General features: G+C 39.2%; 1 protein-coding gene across 1 annotated transcript; it reads left to right on the forward strand.

Moving 5' to 3' along the window:
* Positions 1–458: 458 nt before the first annotated feature.
* Positions 459–22,934, forward strand: adgrg7.1 (adhesion G protein-coupled receptor G7, tandem duplicate 1). The gene is made up of 16 exons (XM_079807481.1): positions 459–538; positions 3,838–4,056; positions 4,148–4,258; positions 4,344–4,447; positions 4,561–4,713; positions 8,340–8,431; positions 8,547–8,677; positions 10,432–10,536; positions 10,631–10,788; positions 11,223–11,378; positions 13,085–13,197; positions 13,306–13,637; positions 17,529–17,610; positions 21,596–21,754; positions 21,849–22,008; positions 22,099–22,934. Exons 1-16 carry the CDS (start codon positions 505–507, stop codon positions 22,273–22,275), a joined length of 2,286 nt encoding a protein of 761 aa, XP_079663607.1. The 5' UTR covers positions 459–504; the 3' UTR covers positions 22,276–22,934.
* Positions 22,935–23,508: the final 574 nt, after the last annotated feature.

Consider the following 23,508-nt stretch of genomic DNA (forward strand, 5'->3'; position numbering starts at 1 on the left):
TAACAACATGCTAAATCATATTAACATGTTAATCATGCTATCATCAAACTTTACTCATCTAGTTTGTAATTTAGGCTGTGTTAGAAATGTGGCTGTTATATATTTTTTAATTATAAGTAGGGCCCCACTTATTATGTCTACATGTCTTCAACTACTAGGCTATGTACTTAGCCTACATAAAAAATGTTTGGTATGACAATGCCCTTATTGTGTTAATGTTTTATTAAAGGTGTGATACAAAATCCCTCTACAAATCTGCATGCGTCTGAAAACATTTGGTAAGATATATTTGCTGTGTGAAAGAATAATAATAATGTAAAAACTGTCATTGTTCAGCACTGTTTTCCTGTTAGTGCCCTGTAAGTTTAATTGGAAATGGGTGGTTATTTACATGACTGATGATGGACTTCCCACTCCAGCAATGATCCAGCCCTGACTTTGCTTTGTAAACCAGACAGTAACAAGAGTTCATATCAGCAGTTAGTTTTATATTTGTCGTGTGAAATGGACCGTTTTCTGCTCTTAATCTTTGCCGCAGGTAAGGTTCACTTTTGAAATGGTTTTAATTAATATTAGTTTGTGTGTGTATATATATATATATATATATATATATATATATATATATATATATATATATATATATATATATATATATATATATATATATATACACACATACACACATACACACAAGTTTATGTTAATTCTTAATACTGAGTCGTTCAAAGGATGATCCACGGCTGTTTTTTAAATGTTTTGTGATGGTTGTTCTTGAGTCCCTTGTTTGTCCTGAGCAGTTAAACTGCCCAATGTTCTTCAGAAAGTCCTTCTGGTCCTGCAAATTATTCAGTTTTCCAGCATCTTTTGCATATTTGAACCCTTTCCAGCAGTGACAGTATTATTTTGAGATCCATCTTTTCACACTGAGGACAATCGAGACAATCGACAAACCTGAAATCTTCATCCTGGTAAAAAGTTTTCACCCCCCTGGCTCTTAATGCATCGTGTTTCCTTCATTTTCACATATTCTGCAAAGGGAGTGTAAACTTTTGACCAAGACTGTGTGAGATATACACACACACAGATATTATTTATTTATTAATAACAATAATAAAACAATATTTGAATAAATTCTCCACTATTTTCATTATAATTAATCAATTAGTAATGGGTAAATTTGAAACAATTGCATTATCATTATTATGATTGTTTCTCCTTTATAATATGATTTATAATATTTATGATGCTGGTTTCTTTCTTTACCTTGTTTGCACAACTTGCATTCCTAATTATGTGCTTATTTTCTGGGTTAATTTCCATATTGGTGTTTTGCATATCACAGTTCTGTGTAAACACTGCATGTCACATCCTAAGGCACTATCCTTAAGGCACGATACAAATCTCTATAAACAAATTAAAACAAATTCCATGAAAGGGGTCTGTGTGATATGTTGTGTGTAGACGGTGCGAAAAGTGAATATGCCCAGTTGTTGCCTTGAGCTATTTATGATCTGACCCATGGAAATAAATTTTATTGTTACAGCCCAATGTATTTGACATATTACATAGTTTTTTTTACTTAATTTAGATGATTTAAGTTTTGTTTGAGACAGTGATCAGGCATAACATTATGACAGGTGATAAGGTTAAGAATAACACTGATCATCTCTTCATCACGGCACCTGTTAGTGGGTGGGATATATTAGGCAGCAAGTGAACATTTTGTCCTCAAAGTTGATGTGTTAGAAGCAGGAAAAATGGGCAAGCGTAAGGATTTGAGCGAGTTTGACAAGGGCCAAATTGTGATCGCTAGACGACTGTGTCAGAGCATCTTCAAAACTGCAGCTCTTGTGGGGTGTTCCTGGTCTGCAGTGGTCAGTCTATCAAAAGTGGTCCAAGGAAGGGACAGTGGTGAACCGGCGACAAGGTCATTGATGCACGTGGGGAGCGAAGGCTGGCCTGTGTGGTCTGATCAAGCAGACGAGCTAGAAGTTAATGCTGGTTTTGATAGAAAGGTTTCAGAATACACATACCCCTTTTCCACCAAAGCAGAGCTAGAGCTAGATCGGAGCCAGAGCCTAGTTTCAAATCGGTTCTTTGTGTTTCCACACCCAAAGCCCCAGCTCCGAGCCAGGAAAAGTGGTTCTTAAGTAGCACCAAAACATAGCTGGGCTAGAACAGGGCTAGAAGTAAGAACCGATTTCGACAGGCGCTGTCAACAAGACGAACACAAACTTGAGATCCGCCATGTTTGAAATAGCAGCTATTGGAGCTAACAGCTGCTGCTCGTTTGTAATCTCTGTCTATACAAATTAAGGCGAACTGCATGAATGCGTTGGATTCGCTGTGTTTTTGTTGTGTTTTGATGCCGATGTAGGATCGTAAAGCCATGTGAATCAATAGTAACGCAGCGTTTGCATTGTTGATGGAAGGCTTGTTCGCAGCGGCGCTGTGCAGAGACCGATCGCCGTATGATAACGAGTCCAGCGAGAGCATATGACTCCTTATGCTTTTGATTCACTCATGCGTTTTTATATATATATATATATATCTTCATACGTGGATCGGTCTGCGCAGTGCCGATGCATCTCGAACAAGCCTGGTGTGTTTGTGTTTCCCCGCTGCCCAGGGTTGCCAGGTTTTCACAACAAAACCCACCCAATTGCTACTCAAAACAAGCCCAATCGCGTTTCGGGGGGGCTTCCCCAGTAAAAATCACATTTGGGTGTAAAATATGTGTTTTTTGGCATGGTTGCCTACTAAAATTCGCATTCCCGGGGCTAAATATCACATAATTGGGGTCGCTTTATCCCGCGGACATGAAAAACAGCCCGCGGTAAAACCACAGACTTGGCAACACTGCCGCTGCCTCGCTAGCGTTGCTGAGAAAAGATGAGACGTATACAGTGACGTAAGACCTGTCTCTGTTGTGGCTCTCAGCTTGTGGAAAAGCAAACGGTTCTTAGAAGGCTCCTCAGTCGAACCAACTATGAACTGGGACTAGCTCTGGCTCTGAATTAGCTCTAGCACTGCCTTGGTGGAAAAGGGGTAACAGTAGATTGCAGATAGTTGCGTATAGGGCTGCATAGCTGCAGACCAGTCAGGGTGCCCATGCTGACCCCTGTCCACTGCCAAAAGCGCCAACAGTGGGCATGTGATCATCAGAACTGGACCACGGAGCAATGGAAGAGGTGGTCTGGTCTGATAAATCACATTTTGTTTTATATCACGTGTATGGCCTGGTGTGTGTGCGCCGCTTACCTGGGGAACACATGGCACCAGGATGCACTATGGGAAGAAGGCAAGCCGGTGGAGGCAGTGTGATGCTTTGGGCAATGTTCTGCTGTTATGCCATCTGTGTGGATGTTACTTTGACATGTTTCCCTTTCATGGAAACGGTATTGCCTGGTGGCTGTGGCCTCTTTCAGCAGGATAATGCGCCCTGCCACAAAGCAAAAATGGTTCAGGAATGGCTTGAAGAGCACAACAACTCTCAATCCAATCGAGCATCTGTGGGATACATCTTGGTGCCAGATACCACAGCACAACTTCAGGGGTCTATTGGAGTCCATGCCTCGACGGATCAGGGCTGTTTTGGCAGCAAAAGGGGGACCAACACAATATCAGGAAGGTGCTCATAATGTTATGCCTGATTGGTGTATACACACAGTTCTACCAAACTGCCATTGGTTGCTTTTAAAGTTAGTCAGATTGATTCTTTCTGTCTAAATGGCTGGTTCTTGGAATAAGTTGGCATGCTGGACCAGATTTATACAGAGAGTCCGCTATGTGACTAAAGACAGGTACCTTTATTTAATGTTTTGTCTCTGTAAACAGCTGTTTTTGTACAGACTTGGTGTCAAAACATTACGACCAACTCTATAACCAACATTACAACACTCAGTACCTCAACACTCCAGACTACAATCCAGAGGTCCACCACTACGGCACCCCCAAGCACAACAATGCCCAATCTGGTGTGTGAAAACAAGGGTACCTTACAAAACGGGATCTGCCTCTGCCCAGATGATTGGACTGGAACTACCTGCAACATCCGTAAAACCCATTGAAAATATTGCATGATATGTAGATTGAATAATCTTGCTTAAGTTCTTAAGGTGACTGACAGTCTTGTCATTTTTTACAGCAAATTTCTGCCCTCAAATCCCCGAACCAACCAGTGGATTCACCTTTCCAAAAACGGTCTTAGGCCAGTTTGCTTCGTCAGGAGAGCGATGTGAATCACACACACCAAATGGTATTTCAGTCTCTTGCTACCTTTTTGTATTTGCAGTATACTCTCTATTTTAAATATCTCTTGATTTAACATGAATGTGTTTCAGCTGGAATCCCCAAGGCTTCGGCTCTCTGTAATATAGCTACTCGCTTATTTGATCCTCCAAACACTCTAGAATGTGGTTTGACCCTGGACACCATTAATAATGATGTAAGTAATCAGTGTCTAATGACTGTAATATATAGTAGTCATATTACTGTTGCATGAATTTTCCTCAGATAAAAAACAAAATGATTGCATAATTAAAAATGTTCTAAATTAAGATTTTTGGAGCTACTGAAGACAAAATCCGCCAGTTAGCCTCCAGTACCCAGATCCTCACATCCATACCGGAACGGCTAACAGCCCACAACATCACAAATGCTGTTAAAATAACCAGCATCCTGCTTCGCCGTCTTGAAACTGCACAAAGCACGGTACATATTAAGCCTTAAACAGCTATTAACATTTTAAGTCTCCTGTCTTGAGGGACATTTACAGATTTTCTCTATTTAAACTACAGTATTTGTGTGTATGTGTGTGTACAGTACCTGTCAAAAGTTTGGAAACATTACCATTTTTTGAAAGAAGTCTCGTGCTCACCAATGCTGCATTTATTTGATGAAAAATACAGTAAAAACTGTGAAATTGCTAAATATTATTACAAATGAAAGAACTATGATCATTTATTCCTGTGATCAAAGCTGAATTTTAAGCATTATTACTTCAGTCTTCAGTGTCACATGATCCTTCAGAAATCATTTAATATGATGATTTGATGCTCAAGAAACATTTTTATTTTATTTATTATTATCAATTATTTATTCAAAACAGTTGTGCTGCTTAATATTTCTTTTCAGGATTCTTTGATGAATAGAAAGTTTAAAAAAAACAATTTATTAAAGTTATTCAATTTATTAAAGAATTTATTAAATATAAATCTTTTGCAACATTATACATGTCTTCACTGTCACTTTTGATCAGTTTAATGCATCATGTTACTGGAGTAATGATGCTGAAAATTCAGCTTTGATCACAGGAATAAATAACATGTTTAAATATATTCAAAAAAAAAAAAACCTGTTATTTTAAATATAATAATATGTCGAAATATTACAGTTTTTAATGTATTTTTGATTAAATAAATGCAGCCTTGGTGAGCATAAGAAACTTCTTTAAAAAACATTTAAAAAATATATATGTTTCCAAACTTTTGACAGGTATGAATATAAATATTCCCACAACAAATCTGGGACACAAATCTGGTCATAAATTATGTCATTGTGTTTAAGGTGTAAATAAAAATATTAAGTATTATATTAATTGTATTGTTATTGTCAATAATAATGCATTTTATAATGTTGAAGGTGTAATTAAGGGTATTATTTAAGGTGTTATATATTAATGGTAAAATGTTTTAGTGTTTTTTTATGTTATTAGTAATAATAATAATAACAATTTATGATATAATGCTGAAATTGTAATAGGGGTATTATATAAGGTATTATATAATAACAATAATAATAACTATACATTTTTAATGCTGTTTTTAAATGTTAGTTTTTAGGCACTATAGCATGAACAATGTGCAATTGTTACTTCTTATTCATATATTAATGTTTTACAATATTATATTACATTTATTGTATTATTATTATTATAAGAGTCTATTTTTGAATGTTAATTGTTAGGGTAACAATATAGCAAGACAAGTCATACTTGTTCTTGTTCATGTCTTTCTCTCTTTACCCCGTTTGCTCGACTTGTTTTTCATAATTTACATATGAAGTGTAAACATTGCATGTCAGTCCCTAATTTTCCAAACTTCAAATGTAATAGACAGATATACTCATTTGACTACTCCAGGTACACCACAGAACACTATACATAATCTACTGCGCAATTGTTTTTGCACTCCTTTGCTAAACTTTTTCTATTTAGCACCCATAGTGAGATAAATCACGCTAATCTCCTTCAAAGAACCAGAAGTATGTCTGCAACATATTTATAATACTACTGTACACTGATGAGAAAAAAAAAATCATTATGACCACCTGCCTAATATGCGGTTGGTCCTCCATATGAGGCCGACCCACCTAGGCATGGACTGCACTAGACCCCGGAAGGTGTGCTGTGGTATCTGGCACCAAGACATTAGCAGTGGTTCATTAAAGTCCTGTAGAATGCAAGGTGGTTTGAACTTGTTGGTTCAGCACATTCCACCACAGAACACCCTGAACTCTTCATCATGTTCCTCAAACCATTCCTGAACCATGTGTGCAGTGTGGCAGGGTGCATTATCCTGCTGAATGAGGCCACTTCCACCAGGGAACACCACTGTTATGAGGAGGTGTACCAGGGGCCGGATTCACGAAAATCTTCTTAAGAAAGAAGTTAAGAAAATTCTGAGAAGTTCGTAAGAATGTTCCTAAGGGCAATTCTTGAAAAATTCTTAAGAAGTTCTCAAATATTTCTTAACAACATCTTCATCAGTCCTGCAGATTACCGTAGATATCATAATAAGTGTGCACTGTGCAGACTATTTTCATTGTGACTGGCTTGACGGGAATAAAATAACTAAATGTCGTGTTTTTATCGTGCCGTGTCGGCAAAATCGTTATATTATAAGAGCCGAACCGTTTATCAAGAACGCTGCTTGGGTACCAAAGATTGGCCGTTAATTCTACACAAGACGAATCATATCTCAGAGATATCAGAGCCCACGGCAGACGTCCGAAGGACTAGCCGAGAAAAGGCTGCTCTCTGCGGGGTTAACGAGCAATGAACACCCGGTGATCGCCTGGATCTCACAACTCCGAAAACGGCAGATAAAATTGTCAAATAGGAGCTCTCTTTATAAATAAACCACATATTTAATCTGTAAACAAGTACATTCTCGCCTGAAAAAGTCTTAAAACTACAATTTGTGATAAACTAACAGTAGCATTTTTACACCGCTATTTTTCGTATTGACACTTGCTGATTGGTGTGAGCTGGTTGCTGGTTTTATACTCGTCCATATGGTACTATTAGTTATAAATATTATATTTAGCTAGCTACTGTTATGTTGTAATGCTTAATATTTGAAACAACCCAATCAATTCGTTAAACATCTTACATTTGGGTATTTAAGATAGGTTGGAGGTTATCCTAACTTTAAGAAGTTATTTACGATGATTTTTAAGAACATTCTTTTCGTGAATATGAATACTTCAATTTTATCTTAAGAACAATCATAAGAAAAAAGATAAGAACATTCTCAAGAAAAGTTTTTGGGAATACAAAATGTTCTTATATTTTTTCTTAAGTTAGAAAATAAGAAGAAATTGGCAATTAAGAATAATTTTATTCTTAAGAATGTTTTGTGAATCCGGCCCCTCGTACACATGAATGGTTTCCCAGCAGAACACTGCCCAGAGAATCACACTCCCTCCACCGGCTTGTCATTGTCCCACAGTGCATCCTGGTGCCATCACTTCCCTAGGTAAACGGTTCACATGGACACAGCCGTCAACGTGAGGTATAAGAAAACGGGACTCATCAGACCAGCCAAACTTCTTCCACTGCTCCAAGGTCCAGTTCCGACACTCAAGTGCCCATTGTAGACGCTTTTGATGGTGGACAGGGGTCATCATAGGCACTCTGATTGGTATGCGGCTACGCAGCCCCATTTGCAGCAGAGTGCGATGCACTGTGTGTTGTAGACAGCCTTGGGTGGCCAACACCCTGTCGTCGGTTTGTAGTTCATCGCTCCTCAAACCACTGTTGGTAAATTCTCACCACTGCTGAGCAGGAGCAACCCAGTCGCCTTGCCATTTCAGAGATCCTCTGACCCAGTCGCCTTGCCATAACAATTTGGCCGTTATCAAATTCGATCAGATCTTTACTCCTGCCCATTTCTCCTGCATCCATCAAGTTGATTACAAGAATTGTTATTGTGTGCTTACCATCTAATGGCCTTGTTAGGAGATGATCAACAATATTTGCTTCACATAATGTCATAATGTTTTGCCTCATGAGTGTTTTTATCTGTTTTGAGAAACTCTTTTTCTTCGCTGTGTAGAATATTGTAGTGTCAGCAGTCGCCACAGTCAGTCAGCTCCTGAACACAAGTCATGGGATGTACTCTTCTGTCGACCATGCTGCAATTAATAGGTAACAAAACAATTCACACACGTTGCACTGCCACTCACAAACAAAACCATCTCAACCAAATTCATAAGCGCTTTCTTTTTGACCTGCTGTCTGACTTTGGATTGTGTTTGTTTAGTTTAACACAGTCTCTGGAGAAACTCTCTCTGAGTGAGAAGTCAAATCCATTGTTGGTGCAACCGAACATAGCAGTGCAGTCACTGAAGGGGCAAACTCCAATCCGACAAGTGCAATTAACCTCTTTTAAAGGCAAGTTTGTGCCCATTTTGAAGTTCAAAAATTACATAACATTTAACCATTTAGCAAACGCTTTTATCCAAAGCGACTTACAAATGAGGAGGGCAACAGAAGCAATCAAGCCAACAATAGAGCAACAATATGTACAGTAAGTTCTGTGACTAGTCCCAGTTAGTCTAGCACAGTACACGTAGCAAGGTTTTTAAAAAAGGATATATGTAGAGTAGTAAGTGTTCGTGTTAATGGGTCAAGTGTTGACGAAAAAGATGCATCTTAAGCCGTTTCTTGAAAATGGCTAAAGACTCAGCAGCTCAGGTTGAATTAGGCAGGGCATTCCACCAGCTTGGAATAGTCAAGGTAAATATATATATATATATATATATATATATATATATATAACGAGACCCTCAAGAAAAAAGGTGCATTCACGGCATGTCAAAACCATAGAAATGCATGATTACGGTTCCAAGGAAGTGTACAGTTACCTTTCTTTTTGCATAGACCCGTTGCAACAGAAAGCGGGGAGGGGAAGTGTTCAGTCCACCAAGGTTCTGGTGCGAGTATTCGGGGCCTGGCCATAGTGAAAACGAGGGCCATGAACACCGTGTGTGTGTCACCCACTCTATTTCTGACTATGTAAAATCCCCTCCCATGGGAGTGAGGCTTGCCCCAAGTCCTGGGGCGAAACAGGTCCACAGTCTCTCCTTCCCTGGGTTGCCCGTCTCAGGATCGCTTCGAAGTCTTACGAGGGTTCTTGGTGGCCTGCTGACAGGCAGGGCTAGTGTGGTCTTTGCAGGTTACGAGCAGGCAGAGGTTGGACTCTTGGGGGTCTAGAATGTCTGCATTTTCACTGCCGATAACGGCTGCGTGAAGTCCTCTACAGTTTTGCAGAATAGTCCACCTTGGACGATGGGGGCATCGAGAAAGCACACTTTCTCTGTGGTTTAGTCATAGGCTCCTGGACCACAAGTGCATAGTCGTAGCTGAGCGCAGTTCCTGCATAAACTATGGTTTAGGAATACCCTCGTGCAGGTCTTTCAATGCTTTGGCCTGAAATACTTGTAGGATGGCCATTGCATGCAGGGCGGAGGTGGCCAGTAGCATTGTAAGCCCTCGCTGTCAGAGACAAGGTAAACGTGCATGTTTTGGACGGGAGCCTTGGACGATTCCTCCAGGGGGTGGTGGTTTGCAGGAATAAATGCACCGCAATCACATGAGGAATGGGAGGCCCACTGGCATTATACCGGCAGAAACTCTCCCATCGCCGAGGCCTTGTACCTGGAGGTAAAAGAACCAGGATAGGAAGTGGCTGAGGAGACACTCGGCCTCTTGAAGAAGTACAAGAGTCACAACCTCAATGGTCCCCTGGGCATGGTCTCGTAGTAAGAGCATGACCCATCCTCTGTTTCAGCATGAGCGTGGCTCATTCAGTGAAGACAGCGCTTGTGGCCATCCGATAGAGAGAGAGAGAAATAGCCTGCACTCCGAACGGACGGACGGAACGGCATCTTTAAAATGATGAGATCCGCCGTTCAGCTCTTTAGGAGGAATTCGCTCTTTTATTGAGGAAATTGCGTAAATTGAGTGTAGTATTGAAATAGTACTCACATGCATACTACTAGTACATTGATATTATATACTTAAAAATATACTTGAAAAAATATACTTGAACTTTACATAATAAAATGAATTTGAATTATACATTTTTTGGGGGATTTGGACAGTTAGCGTGCTCCTAACAGTCACATTTTTCTTCATTTCTTAAGGGCAGAGTGATACTTTTTTACCTGACAGAATAAAACTGCATACGACACAGACAGAAATTTCCAAAGATAGCATTGACCTTCAAATGAATATCACGTTCAGTCAAGGTATACTTCCCCTTCTTGTATTTTGAGATTATTCCACATATTATCTGTTGAAAGTGATATTTTAACTATAGTAACTTTGTCACTCTTTCTGTAGAGTTTTCTAAAGATGTTGGGTTTGTCCTCTATGACAACGATCAGTTCTTTCAGTCAAAAAGCTTTCAACCATCTCTGGATACCAAGAGAAGAGTAATATCCGCTAACCTTCAAGAAACTCTTGGATTGGAGCACATTCAGTTTACAGTAACACCATCTGTGAGTAGCTAGTCCAACATCACACTTCTATCTGGGCATGCTTTTGTAGTTTGCGTCTTTTTGTAGCTTATTAATAATGAAAATAGAAAAATAACTAATTTCTCAAGCCTTCACAGTTATGCCATAGAAAAACAATTGTGGTTCCCCAAAGGACCTTTCAGTGAATAGTTCTTAACATCTTTTTCTTAGTGTGAAAAACATTTTAAAATTCTAAACAACCTTGTTCTACTATAAAGAACATTTTGTGCAATAGAAATGATCCAATGATGAAATGATCCAAAGATGCCAATAAGGAACATTATTTTTAAGAGTGTACCACTGGAAGGAAGCATTTTTCTAAAGATCTATACTGTGATGTTCCTTGTTATCAAATACATTGACAGAGGTTGGCTCAGGTATGATGTTCATGAATTAATACATTGTTGAACTTACAGGACAATCCCACACTGTCCCTCAACGACTTCGCATGTGTGTTTTGGAGTTACACTACAAATGACTGGAGCCCAGAAGGCTGCACCAAAACAAAGAACCCCTCAGGTCATGCAGTATGCACCTGTAAACCAAAAAGCGCAAACTTTGCTATTCTTATGGTGAGATATATTTGCAACAGGATATAAATATCATTGATATTGGACTTAAATATATACACTAAAAAAAATAAAGGTGGTTTTCAGAGCGATGCCATAGAATATCCATTTTTGGTTCCCCAAATAACCTTTAACTGAACAGTTCCAAAAAGAAAAAAAAATGTCTTAGAGTAAATGTGGCGGGGCGATGCAATTTTGAGACACAAGTTTTTGTTCACTGGTAATAAAGTCCGACTACGCCACCCTAAGGATTAACCTCAGGGAAAATACTCTAACCACTCAAAGTGGGTAATAAAGCACACAGGTTCGGTTCCCTCATAAAATTAGGCCAGAGACGCAAGTATATAAAAAAAAAATACCACAAAATGTTTATTAATACAAGAATCAATTTAAAATACTAAACACTGAATCACAAAAAAAAAAAAAACCACTTGAAACCCCACTTCAAAAAAAGAACACAAATTCCAAAAAGAAAAGAATATAAAACAAAACCAACTTAAGGTAATAATTATGTATGTATATGTAAAACGAAAACTGAATAATACCAGCAGGGCTGAGGCTCCCAACGGCAGGAATCAATGTAGAGTTTGGTTTCACAAGGGCACACTTCGACGTGCACACACACACCCGTGCACTCTAATCACACTATCAAACACTCAAAGTGTACACCACACACGATGAAGGTGAACCACCACCACAAGGAGGGAGATCAAGCCACCCATGGGGCCCCAGCTCCTGCAATAAATCAAAAAGAAAATAAATAACTATAAAAATGAACTGGGCAGAAATGTCAGTCTGAACATCACGAATGCAGCAATTCCTCACGTGAATGGTATCAAGAACAGACAGAAGTAAGGGGAAGCAACAATGTAACCTCAGAACAATCAGATAGTTGGTCACCTGAAATTCTTACAAACAACAATTTCAACTCAGTAGATGATCACACACTTTGAGTTGCATTTAGATTGAGCACGTGCAAATTCAACCACAGAAGTTGGTTCTACAGAAAATCAATTCAGTTAAACAAACCTCCACAAAATGAATAAAGAAAACAAAAAGTTTAAATGATTTAACTCAGAAAAGAAAAAGAGAAAAAGGAGACAGAGGCCGGTTTAATCTCCTCCTATAAACGGAAGAGATGATCAGGCCTCCCCAACAAAACAAAATGTGAAGCAGAGCCCTAGAACGGCACGTAAAACTCAGACCAGCAGTCCCCTTTAGTAAATGTCGATGGCTTCGTCGGCGCGGCTGTATAAACAGCTGCTCTTTTAACAGTGCGAAGATGGCAGCAAACGATCACAGCAGGCAAACAGTCATCAAATCCACTAAGCAGCACAAAAAGGGCAGCAACACCAGAACATAACTGCACTAATTAAATAAACACGATTTCAAGTTATACACGCCAACAATTTCTAAATCACAGTATTAAAACACAGCACACTTACCCGCAGCCACCGTCAACACAGAGAAACAAAGGGGGAAAACGGATGTGACGCATCCCAGGTAACAACCAATCAGCCTTTAAATAGGAGATGCCACTTGCTGATAGGCATAAAGAACATTTTTCATAATCAAAAGACCCTTTTCCCATATATAGAACCTTTTGTGCAATGGAAATAGACCAAAGATGCCAATTAAGAACCTTTATTTTTAAGAGTGTAAATGATGCTATGAATTAAATAATTTTATGCAGGTGCCGTTTTATGCAGGCATTTGATATCAACTATCAGTATTCTGAAGCCTTGCATTGGATCAGCATCATCGGCTGCGCTCTCTCTGTAGTGGGTCTCTCTGTCACAGCTGTATACCAAATCATAACCAGGTAAAGACTTATAGTTTACACTCTTAAGCATAGCCACAGCTATTGGCAGAGTCCTTTTTGCAGTGGTGAAACATGTTTTATAGCTTATATTCATACACTTTGCCGCAGGAAGTCAAGAGGAGGCAGTCCTACTCTGCTAGTGGTGAACATCTGTTTTAGCATGACGGTTTTCTACCTTCTCTTCATCTTCGGCATAAACAACCCTGTCCAACATCTGAAGGTGGCTGAGTTGTCTGGTCAGAACACGGTTCTTGAGTCAGACCAGCACAAGTACCCAGATGAGGGTCCCTGTACGGCGTTTACAGCTCTGATTCAGTACTTCCTGTTGGCCACGTTCACTTGGAACACTCTGTACGGCATTAATGTGTTCCTCCTCTTCATTAACAAAACGTCTGGAACACCTCCATGGTTTCCAAAGGTCTCCTTCGCTTTTGGATGGGGTAAGGGACTTTAAACAAGACACTAATGTATTGTGTTTTTTTATGACCCAACGTCTTGGTTAATTTACAGTATGAGTTAAAACGATATATGCCTAAATGTATCAACTGGTAAAAATATTAACGTTTGTATTGCGGTTATGCCAGTGTTACCTGCGCCACTTTTCTGCTGATAAATCACTGCCACGGCTAAATAAATTATTTATAATTTTTTTTTTAAATGTCAAGAAAGCATGGCTTTCTGTTGAGTTTTCCTTACAAACTGCATGCAAAACATATACAGCACAAGAGTAGTCTGATTCATAAGCAAATACTCTTATGAGCCGGTTCTTTTTATAAATCTTTCATAAAATTTCTCATTTACTCACCCTGGTGTTGTTCTAATGCCGTATGCCCTTCATCCTTCATTCTTTTTCGGACCACAAAAGGAGAATAAAGCTAAATTCCCCACGTGCGCAACTTATGACATTCGCATGGTTTCTATATTCAAAAACATCATAATTAATAAGTAATTGGCTATTTTCTACCCTGGTTTTTAGCCTAGTTCTTGAAACGCTCGGCTTTTATGGGCGTGCCGCAATGAAGACTTGGAAGTAAACGCCCACTGCTATGATTGGACAACAATTTTGCATATTATAATGAGTTTCGGCTCCCCCATCAGTACATGTGGGAATTGTTTTGAAAACGTGTGAAAAAACGGCAACCGAAATGGTTCGCCCCAAGGGCTCGCAATATGTCTTTTATCAAACAAACACAATGATTTATCTCTCACCCACCCGCAATTAATTGGAATCTTATTTTTTATTACTTGGCCCGCCCGATCAGTGGATACAACCGTGAACCACATCACTAACACATACACACAAGCACAAGCACAAGCATCTGCAAAACACTGCAGACAAATCAGCATGTTTAAAACTTTCGCGATTGTATTTTTCCTTCAAATATCAAGTCAAGAGAGTGAACAACGCACATCAAGGAAATTTCTGTGACACATTTTTGCGAATACATGTTTTAGTCTGATCCCGAATTGCAGGGAAATGAACCAACAACACCTCAAATACAAAGGTTACTCCAGCCTGTGACAGTGTGGTAAGTTATGTTTAGTTAGACATGTACACATAATTAGTAGATGTCAAACGATCTAGATCTAGAACAATGCAATACTATTACATATATAAAAAAAACAATTTTACTCACATAAGTGAGTCGCATCATTCCTGTCAGATCCAATTTAGAAGGTACAGCATCGTTTTTTAATCTCATCCCGTCTGCAAATCCTGTCTCTTATTTACACACGAATCCGCAGTGAAATGAAGCGAACAAACATGCAATGTCTTACCCACGTGAGCTGGATCTTCTTTAAAAATAAAGTCTTCTGTGCACGCTAGCCAACGTGCGCATTTGTGAGATGTTATTAGCACAGCAGTTCACTCCGTCTCCCCCAGAAAAAGCACACAAGTTGTTAAAAAAGCTCAACATGAAATACAATCCATGTTCTTTCTCCTATGAGGTGAATATGTCAGTTTTGACATAATAAGTTATCGCATTCACATCTGTCAACTGTCATTCTGGCTGTCATCAGACAACTGGAGTTCCCGGAGATATTTAACAAAATTTTTTTTGAGATTTCTAGACATTGGGCCCTATTTTAACGATCTGAAACGCAAGTGTCAAAGCGCGAAGCGCAAGTAACTTTGTGGGCGGGTCTCGGCGCTGTTGCTATTTTCCCGGCGGGATAAACGGCTCTTGCGCCCGGCGCAAATCTAAAATGGGTTGGTCTGAAGTAGCTTCATTATTCATAGGTGTGGTTTGGGCGTAACGTGAATAAACCAATCAGAGCGTCATCCAACATTCCCTGTAAAAGCAGGTGCGCAAGTTCCATTATGGATTGCTATTATTATGGCGTATTTACCAGGCGCACGCCAGGAGCGGTTTACAGCCGAGGAGACTGATGTGCTTGTAAGAGCAGTGAAAGACACAGAAGTTGTGTTGTATGGGGATGGGAGAAACCCACCCAAAATAGCGTCGGTTAAACAGGCGTGGGAGGAAATAGCCACAATTGTTTCATCAGCTGGCATCCCCAGGACGTCGCACCAGTGCCGCAAGCGCTACAATGACATCAGAAGACGGGGAAAGTCCAAGCTTGCCAGCATCAATCAGGCACGCCGTGTAACGGGAGGTGGATCTGCCTCTACTCAGGACCTGACGCCAGCAGAGGACATCGCTGCGTCCACCCTCACCGTTTTTTTTTTCCTGGTTCTTGACGGACAAACCAATTTGTTAGATGTCCTTATATACATATGTCTTGCCAGAAGTTGCCACTATTGGGCAAACAGGTCTCCTTAATTATTAGACTACAATTAGCCTGAATAATTTGTAAGCTAGATTTATGCCTATTTTTTCACATCTTCGTGGCACACCACAATGATTTCCGTCATCTCATGTGTTAATATTTTTTAGTGTAACAATTTATGATTTGCAAAAATAACTGTTGCATCTGTGTAGATTACATGAGCAAAGTGTATGCGCGTTGTGCACGCTATACATTATGGTCAAGCATGCGCCCTTAAAATAGCATAATGAACAACGCGCAACGCGCCACTGACTTTAGACTAGGTTTTTTCTGGTCAGTGGCGCAATTGTTTAATGGAACAGCAAAATAGCACCAGGGATTGTTTGCGCCGGAACGCGCCTCCTTTTTTGCGCTGAACCGCCCAGGTAGCGCAAGTTCATTCACTAGTTTAGCGACGTGCTTCTGTGGAGGGAAAAGCACGCTTTGCGCGGGTGCAAAATAGGAATGACACATGCGTCGGTGTACAAAGTCAATTGCGCTGGGTGCAAGATAGGGCCCATTGTATTTCATGTTGTGGTTTTGATTTTTTTACAACTTGTGTGGCTTTTCTGGGCGAGACGGAGTGAACTGCGGTGCTAATAGAATGTGCATGGCCAAGATCATGATTTTCGTAAAAAAATACATTAAATTTCGGTTTGTTTGTTTGTTTTACCAAACCCATGTACCCCCAGAACACATGGAATATACGACACGTGTTGCATGGGATCATTCTGTGATACTTTTGGATCTGTGATACTTTTGGTTATTATTCACCCCCATTATATTGATGATTGCGAGCGGGACATTTTTTTTATTTTGGTCCCCTTATGGTCAGAAGAAGAAAGTAGGGCATGTGGCATTAGAACAACATCAGGGTGAGTAAATTATGACTTTATTTTCATTTCAGGGTGCAGTATCCCTAAGTAAGTTTTGTGAAACGGTAATCATCGAAAGTACTGTATGATTGTGTGGAATTGACCCTCTTTCTGTAATGTTTTCTTACCAGCGTGAAGAAGTGATAACACTGAGGGAAGTACCGCAGTTATTATTAAGCATTATCTAGTAACCATGCATTTCGAGCATGTCGAGTATAAACATAGGCCTATGTATAATCGCCGAAAGGTTTTCCGTATGTTTTCGAAGGTAACAAAGTTGAAGAGGCTTTAGAAATCTAAACTAAACTCAACTAAACTAAATTAAACTAAAGTTTAGTTAACTAAACTAAATAAGAATAAGAAATCGTTGTTGTATTGTAAAACAAGCAAGACTACAAACAATTGGGCGAGAAGATATATTTAAAACTGCCTTTCAAATAATAGTTTGATTATATTGATCAAGTTGCTTTATTGCAGATGATTGAATATTAATTAAACACATTTTCAGTATTTTTAATCCCTTTTCCAAAGAAAGAAAGAAAGACATAAAGGTGCATCCTTGTGTATATTGTTATAAAAGAATATTGCTATATAGTTTTTTGCTTATTTCACCCAACCCTGAATCCTGGGTATTAAATACACAATCAAACATAAGATGATAGAAATTAATCTTTCTCTGTTTAGGTCTACCTGCTGTTATTGTTGGTATCTCATTGGGTTCCACCTACAGGATTAAAGAGCCTTTAGGTTATCGACAAGAAGAGTTGTAAGTAACAAATATTTAGATTTTTAAAACTTTATTACTTGAATGCCCAGTTTCACAGACAAGGCTTAAGACTACAAAGCATGTTTAAACTGTCCTAACTTAAAGCAACTTGCAATGACATGTCTTAAAATATGTCAGTGCCATTGTTTTGTCTAAAGATTTTTCAAAGGCACCTTTAAAAAGCTACTTAATTGCTCGCCTAGCCCTGGCTTAATGTAAGCCCTGTCTGTGAAACCCGCTCTTAAAGGATAGTTCATAGAAAAATGAAAATTCTGTAATTATTTACTCACCCTCATTCCAAACCTGTAAGACTTTTGTTCATCTTCACTACACAAATGAATATAGTTTTAATGAAATTAGATATTAATGAGATATTTCTGTCCCTCCATGACAGCTACGCAACTACCACTTTGGGCCCTATTTTAACGATCTGAAACGCAAGTGTCAAAGCACGAAGCGCAAGTAACTTTGTGGGCGGGTCTCGGCGCTGTTGCTATTTTCCCGGCGGGATAAATGGCTCTTGCGCCCGGCGCAAATCTAAAATGGGTTGGTCTGAAGTAGCTTCATTATTCATAGGTGTGGTTTGGGCGTAACGTGAATAAACCAATCCGAGCGTCATCCAACATTCCCTTTAAAAGCAGGTGCGCAAGTTCCATTATGGATTGCTATTATTATGGCGTATTTACCAGGCGCACGCCAGGAGCGGTTCACAGCCGAGGAGACTGATGTTCTTGTAAGAGCAGTGAAAGACAGAGAAGTGAAGTTGTAATGTTGTACATTATGGTAAAGGTGATTTCACAGTCTTTTTTTTTTCAGTCTTTCAGTTTTTTCAGTTTTTCAGTCGATTTTTTTTCCTGGTTCTTGACGGACAAACCAATTTGTCAGATGTCCTTATATACATACATGTCTCGCCACTATTGGGCAAACAGGTCTTATCCTTAATTATTACAATTAGCCTGAATCATTTGTAAGCTAGATTTATGCCTATTTTTTCACATCTTCGTGGCACACCACAATGATTTCCGTCATCTCATGTGTTAATATTTTTTTAGTGTAACAATTTATGATTTGCAAAAATAACTGTTGCATCTGTGTAGATTACATGAGCAAAGTGTATGCGCGTTGTGCACGCTATACATTATGGTCAAGCATGCGCCCTTAAAATAGCATAATGAACAACGCGCAACGCGCCACTGACTTTAGACTAGGTTTTTTCTGGTCAGTGGCGCAATTGTTTAATGGAACAGCAAAATAGCACCAGGGATTGTTTGCGCCGGAACACGCCTCCTTTTTTGCGCTGAACGCCCAGGTAGCGCAAGTTCATTCACTAGTTTAGCGACGTGCTTCTGTGGAGGGAAAAGCGCGCTTTGCGCGGGTGCAAAATAGGAATGACACATGCGTCGGTGTACAAAGTCAATTGCGCTGGGTGCAAGATAGGGCCCTTTGACACTTCAAAAAGTTCATAAAGAGATCGTAAAACTAATCCACATGAATTGAGCAGTTTAGTCCAAATTTTCTGAATTTAAATTTATGCTTTTATTCACATATAAACATTGATCAGAGAACATAAACAGGAGCTCAAGCATGCTTGCTTGATGTGCGAGATTAAACCCTATTGGTTCTTGTGGAAGCTCAAACGCGCTGCGTGACACAAGAATGAACCTCATTGGTTCTTGTGGAAGCTCAAACGTGCTGTGCAACATGAGAATGAAACCTCATTGGTTCTTGCGGAAGCTCAAACGTGATGCGTAACACACGAGAATTAACCTCATTGGTTCGTGTGGAAGCTCAATCGTGCTGCGTAACATAAGAATGAACCTCACTGATTCACGAGGAAGCTCAAACGTGATGCGTAATACGAGAATGAACCTCATTGGTTAGTGTAGAAGCTCAAACGTGCTGCGTAACATGAGAATGAACCTCACTGGTTCACAAGGAAGCTCAAACGTGATGCGTAATACGAGAATGAACCTCATTGGTTCTTGCGTAAGCTCAAACATGCTGCTTAACACACGAGAATTAATCTTATTGGTTCGTGTAGAAGCTCAAACGTGCTGTGTAACAAAGGAATGAACCTCATTGGTTCATGTGGAAGCTCAATCGTGCTGCGTAACATAATAATGAACCTCACTGATGCACGAGGAAGCTCAAACGTGATGCGTAATACGAGAATGAACCTCATTGGTTCTTGCGTAAGCTCAAACATGCTGCTTAACACACGAGAATGAATCTTATTGGTTCGTGTAGAAGCTCAAACGTGCTGCGTAACACACAAGAATGAACCTCATTGGTTCATGTGGAAGCTCAAACGTGCTGCATAACACACGAGAATTAACCTCATTGGTTCATGTGGAAGCTCAATCGTGCTGCGTAACATAAGAATGAACCTCACTGATTCTCGAGGAAGCTCAAACGTGATGCGTAATACGAGAATGAACCTCACTGGTTCGTGTAGAAGCTCAAACATGCTGCGTATCATGAGAATGAACCTCACTGGTTCACAAGGAAGCTCAAACGTGATGCGTAATACGAGAATGAACCTCATTGGTTCTTGCGTAAGCTCAAACATGCTGCGTAACACACGAGAATGAACCTCACTGGTTCACGAGGAAGCTCAAATGTGATGCGTAATACGAGAATGAACCTCATTGGTTCGTGTGGAAGCTCAATCGTGCTGTGTAACATGAGAATGAACCTCACTGGTTCATGAGGAAGCTCAATCGTGATGCGTAATACGAGAATGAACCTCATTGGTTTGTGAAGAAGCTCAAACGTGCTGCCTAAAACACGAGCATGAACCTCATTGATTCGTGTAGAAGCTCAAACTTGCTATGTAACACACGAGAATGAACCTCATTGGTTCTTGCTGAAGCTCAAACGAGCTGCATAACACATGAGAGTAAACCTCACTGGTTATTGTGGAAGCTCAAATGTGCTGCGTAACACACGAGAATGAACCTCATTGGTTCGAGTAGAAGCTCAAATGTGCAGTGTAACACACGAGAATGAACATCATTGGTTCGAGTAGAAGCTCAAATGTGCAGTGTAACACACGAGAATGAACCTCATTGGTTCGAGTAGAAGCTCAAATGTGCAGTGTAACACACGAGAATGAACCTCATTGGTTCGAGTAGAAGCTCAAATGTGCAGTGTAACACACAAGAATGAACATCATTGGTTCTTGTGGAAGCTCAAATGTGCTGCGTAACACATGAGAATGAACCTCATTGGTTCGTGTGGAATCTCAAATGTGATGCTTAACACGAGAATGAACCTCAAGTTTTTGTGTAGAAGCTCAGACATGATGCGTAACACGAGAATTAACCTCATTGGTTCTTGCTGCACAAACGCGCTGCGTAACACACGGGAATGAACCTAGCTGGTTTGTGTAGAAGCTCAAACGTGATGCGTAACACAAGAATGAACCTCATTGGTTCTTGTGGAAGCTCAAACGTGATGCGTAATGCGAGAATGAACCTCATTGGTTCTTGTGGAAGCTCAAACGTGATGCGTAACACACGAGAATGAACCTCATTGGTTCTCACACATCAAGCGAACATGCTTGAGCTTCCTTTACCACAACTGATGTGTACGTTGATGAATGTTTATATGAGAATAAAAGCCTAAATTCAATCTGTTCATCATAAAGTGAGTCTTTTCAGAGAATTTGGACTAAACCACTCAATTCTTATGGATTTGTTTTAAGATCTCTTTATAAACTTTTTGAATCGTCAAAGTGGTAGTTGTGTAGCTGTCAATGGAGGGACAAAAAGCTCTCAGATTTCATCAAAAAGATCTTAATTTGTGTTTCGTATGATCGAAAGTCTTAGGGGTTCGGAACTATATGAGTTTGAGTAAATTACGTAATTTTCCTTTTTGGGTGAACTAACCCTTTAAATGTCTTTAATAATATGTGCTTTATTTAGAATTATTACCATGTTCTCCGGGATTTTGGTAGTTTAGTTGTCACTCTTCTTTGCTGCAGTTGCTGGCTATCTGGACTGGACCACAAACAGAAGTTCAGTATGGGGAAACCCATGTTTTGGGGATTCTTGCTCCCATTAATGCTCATGCTGCTCTCAAACACAGCAATACTGCTGCACTTCTCTAACAACATCTGCAAGACCAACCCTAACTTAAACAGGTAAGTTTACTTTGGGACCAGAAAAGCACTATCAGTTATCAACCAAAATAGATTTATGAGAATATATTTTACCAATAACACCGTTGCTGTTTAGTTCTCTGAAAACTCCTCTAAGGAAGAAGATGTTGAGTAGTTGCTCTCTGACAGTGATGCTCGGCCTGTCCTGGGTCATTGGCTACATTTTGCTCATCACGAATGAAAAAAATCTCAAACTTATTCTGAGTGTGGTTTTCTGTCTCTTCAACACAACACAGGTGTGTTAATGCACATTGCACAAAAAACACACAAAATGTTATAATGGATTATAAATGAAATCAGCTATGTTTCTGTTTTTCTTTCCAAAGGGTGTTCAAATATTCATTTTATTCACTCTGAGGCCTTTATTAATCTCAAATCCAGCTATTCTGGGCAATCTGCGTGCAATAAACATAGGCTTTCACACGAAAACGTTCTATTTATGGAAAAATAAGATACCAGAAAACAACGAAAACTACAGATCCACTGATTCTGAATTGCCCTGATGGGCTATCAAAGGTAATAACCAAAAGATAATTTTGAGACTTTTTCTTGCAATGAATGATGACATGGAGGAATATCAGCTTGAGTCATATATGTTGTCTATTTTCCTGATTAAGTATTAATATAGAAATGTTTTGTATCAATGTTTACATGTCATTAGGAGCTTTTTGGGCTTTGTTAACACTGTACATAAATCTGATTTGGTTTGAAATTTCAATCTGTAGGACTGACCGTAAACACATTTGTCAGGTTATGAAATCTCACATGCAAATTACAAAAGTGCTACATCCCAAATAACGATATAAACTTCTCGAAATATGATCTGAGGGTGACACACACTGACAACAACAACAACAATATATAGCTTTGTTAACGCCTTTCCATTTGCTTTATTTGCTGTTACTAGACTAAAGAAACTAAGTTTTTGAGATGAATATGCCAAAATCAGATTTTGCTGTCTGTCTGAACAACGCTTGACGACTAAGGTTTGGTATTGCAAGTGTATTGTCAGCTGCCAGCTCTGTTGTTTTGCTATATGTCTATTTTATTTGCTCTATTGTAAAATAATATAAATGTACTGTAAACACACCAAGTTTGGCCCATTGTTTCATTTTTACTTATTGACTGTTGACATATATTAAACATTGATGGAATGACACAGACTGTTGGGTCCGAATGTATTTTTTCATGATCTTAATGAGATCATATGTATGAGTTTATTTTAGTAACCATGGCGATTTTAATTGGGATCATAGTAGCGTTGGAAGATTCTGTAATATGGCCCCAGACCCCAAAAGCCATGTCAGGAGAGCGTTTCCACCAGGGGGAGCCATTTACAAGAACATTCTTTTGTGATGCCCAGAAGATATTGTGATTTATACTAGTTTGCATTGTTTAAGCACACACAGTGGCTATTTATTTTATTTTTTGTTCCTCCTTTAATTCAAATCAGTTTCTGATGCAGATCAATTTTGCATTGAGGAGAGACGGATAGATAGATAGATAGATAGATAGATAGATAGATAGATAGATAGATAGATAGATAGATAGATAGATAGATAGATAGATAGATAGATAGATAGATAGATAGATAGATAGATAGATAGATAGATAGATAGATAGATAGATAGATAGATAGATAAATCACATCTGACCAGTAATTCAAAGCACTAATTCATGACTATAATCCCATTTCTACAGGATTTCATAATTACATTGCCTAATGAAAATCTTGC

Source organism: Gobio gobio (assembly GCF_949357685.1).
Source record: "Gobio gobio genome assembly, chromosome: 24".
Lineage (NCBI taxonomy): Eukaryota > Metazoa > Chordata > Actinopteri > Cypriniformes > Gobionidae > Gobio > Gobio gobio.

Excerpts from the sequence above, each read along its gene's own strand:
- adgrg7.1 (XM_079807481.1), top strand. The coding sequence starts at position 505 with ATGGACCGTTTTCTGCTCTTAATCTTTGCCGCAG. Across the intron at positions 4,448-4,560 it reads TGGACACCATTAATAATGAT|ATTTTTGGAGCTACTGAAGA; the intron begins GTAAGTAATCAG and ends TTCTAAATTAAG. Across the intron at positions 21,755-21,848 it reads ACCAACCCTAACTTAAACAG|TTCTCTGAAAACTCCTCTAA; the intron begins GTAAGTTTACTT and ends GTTGCTGTTTAG.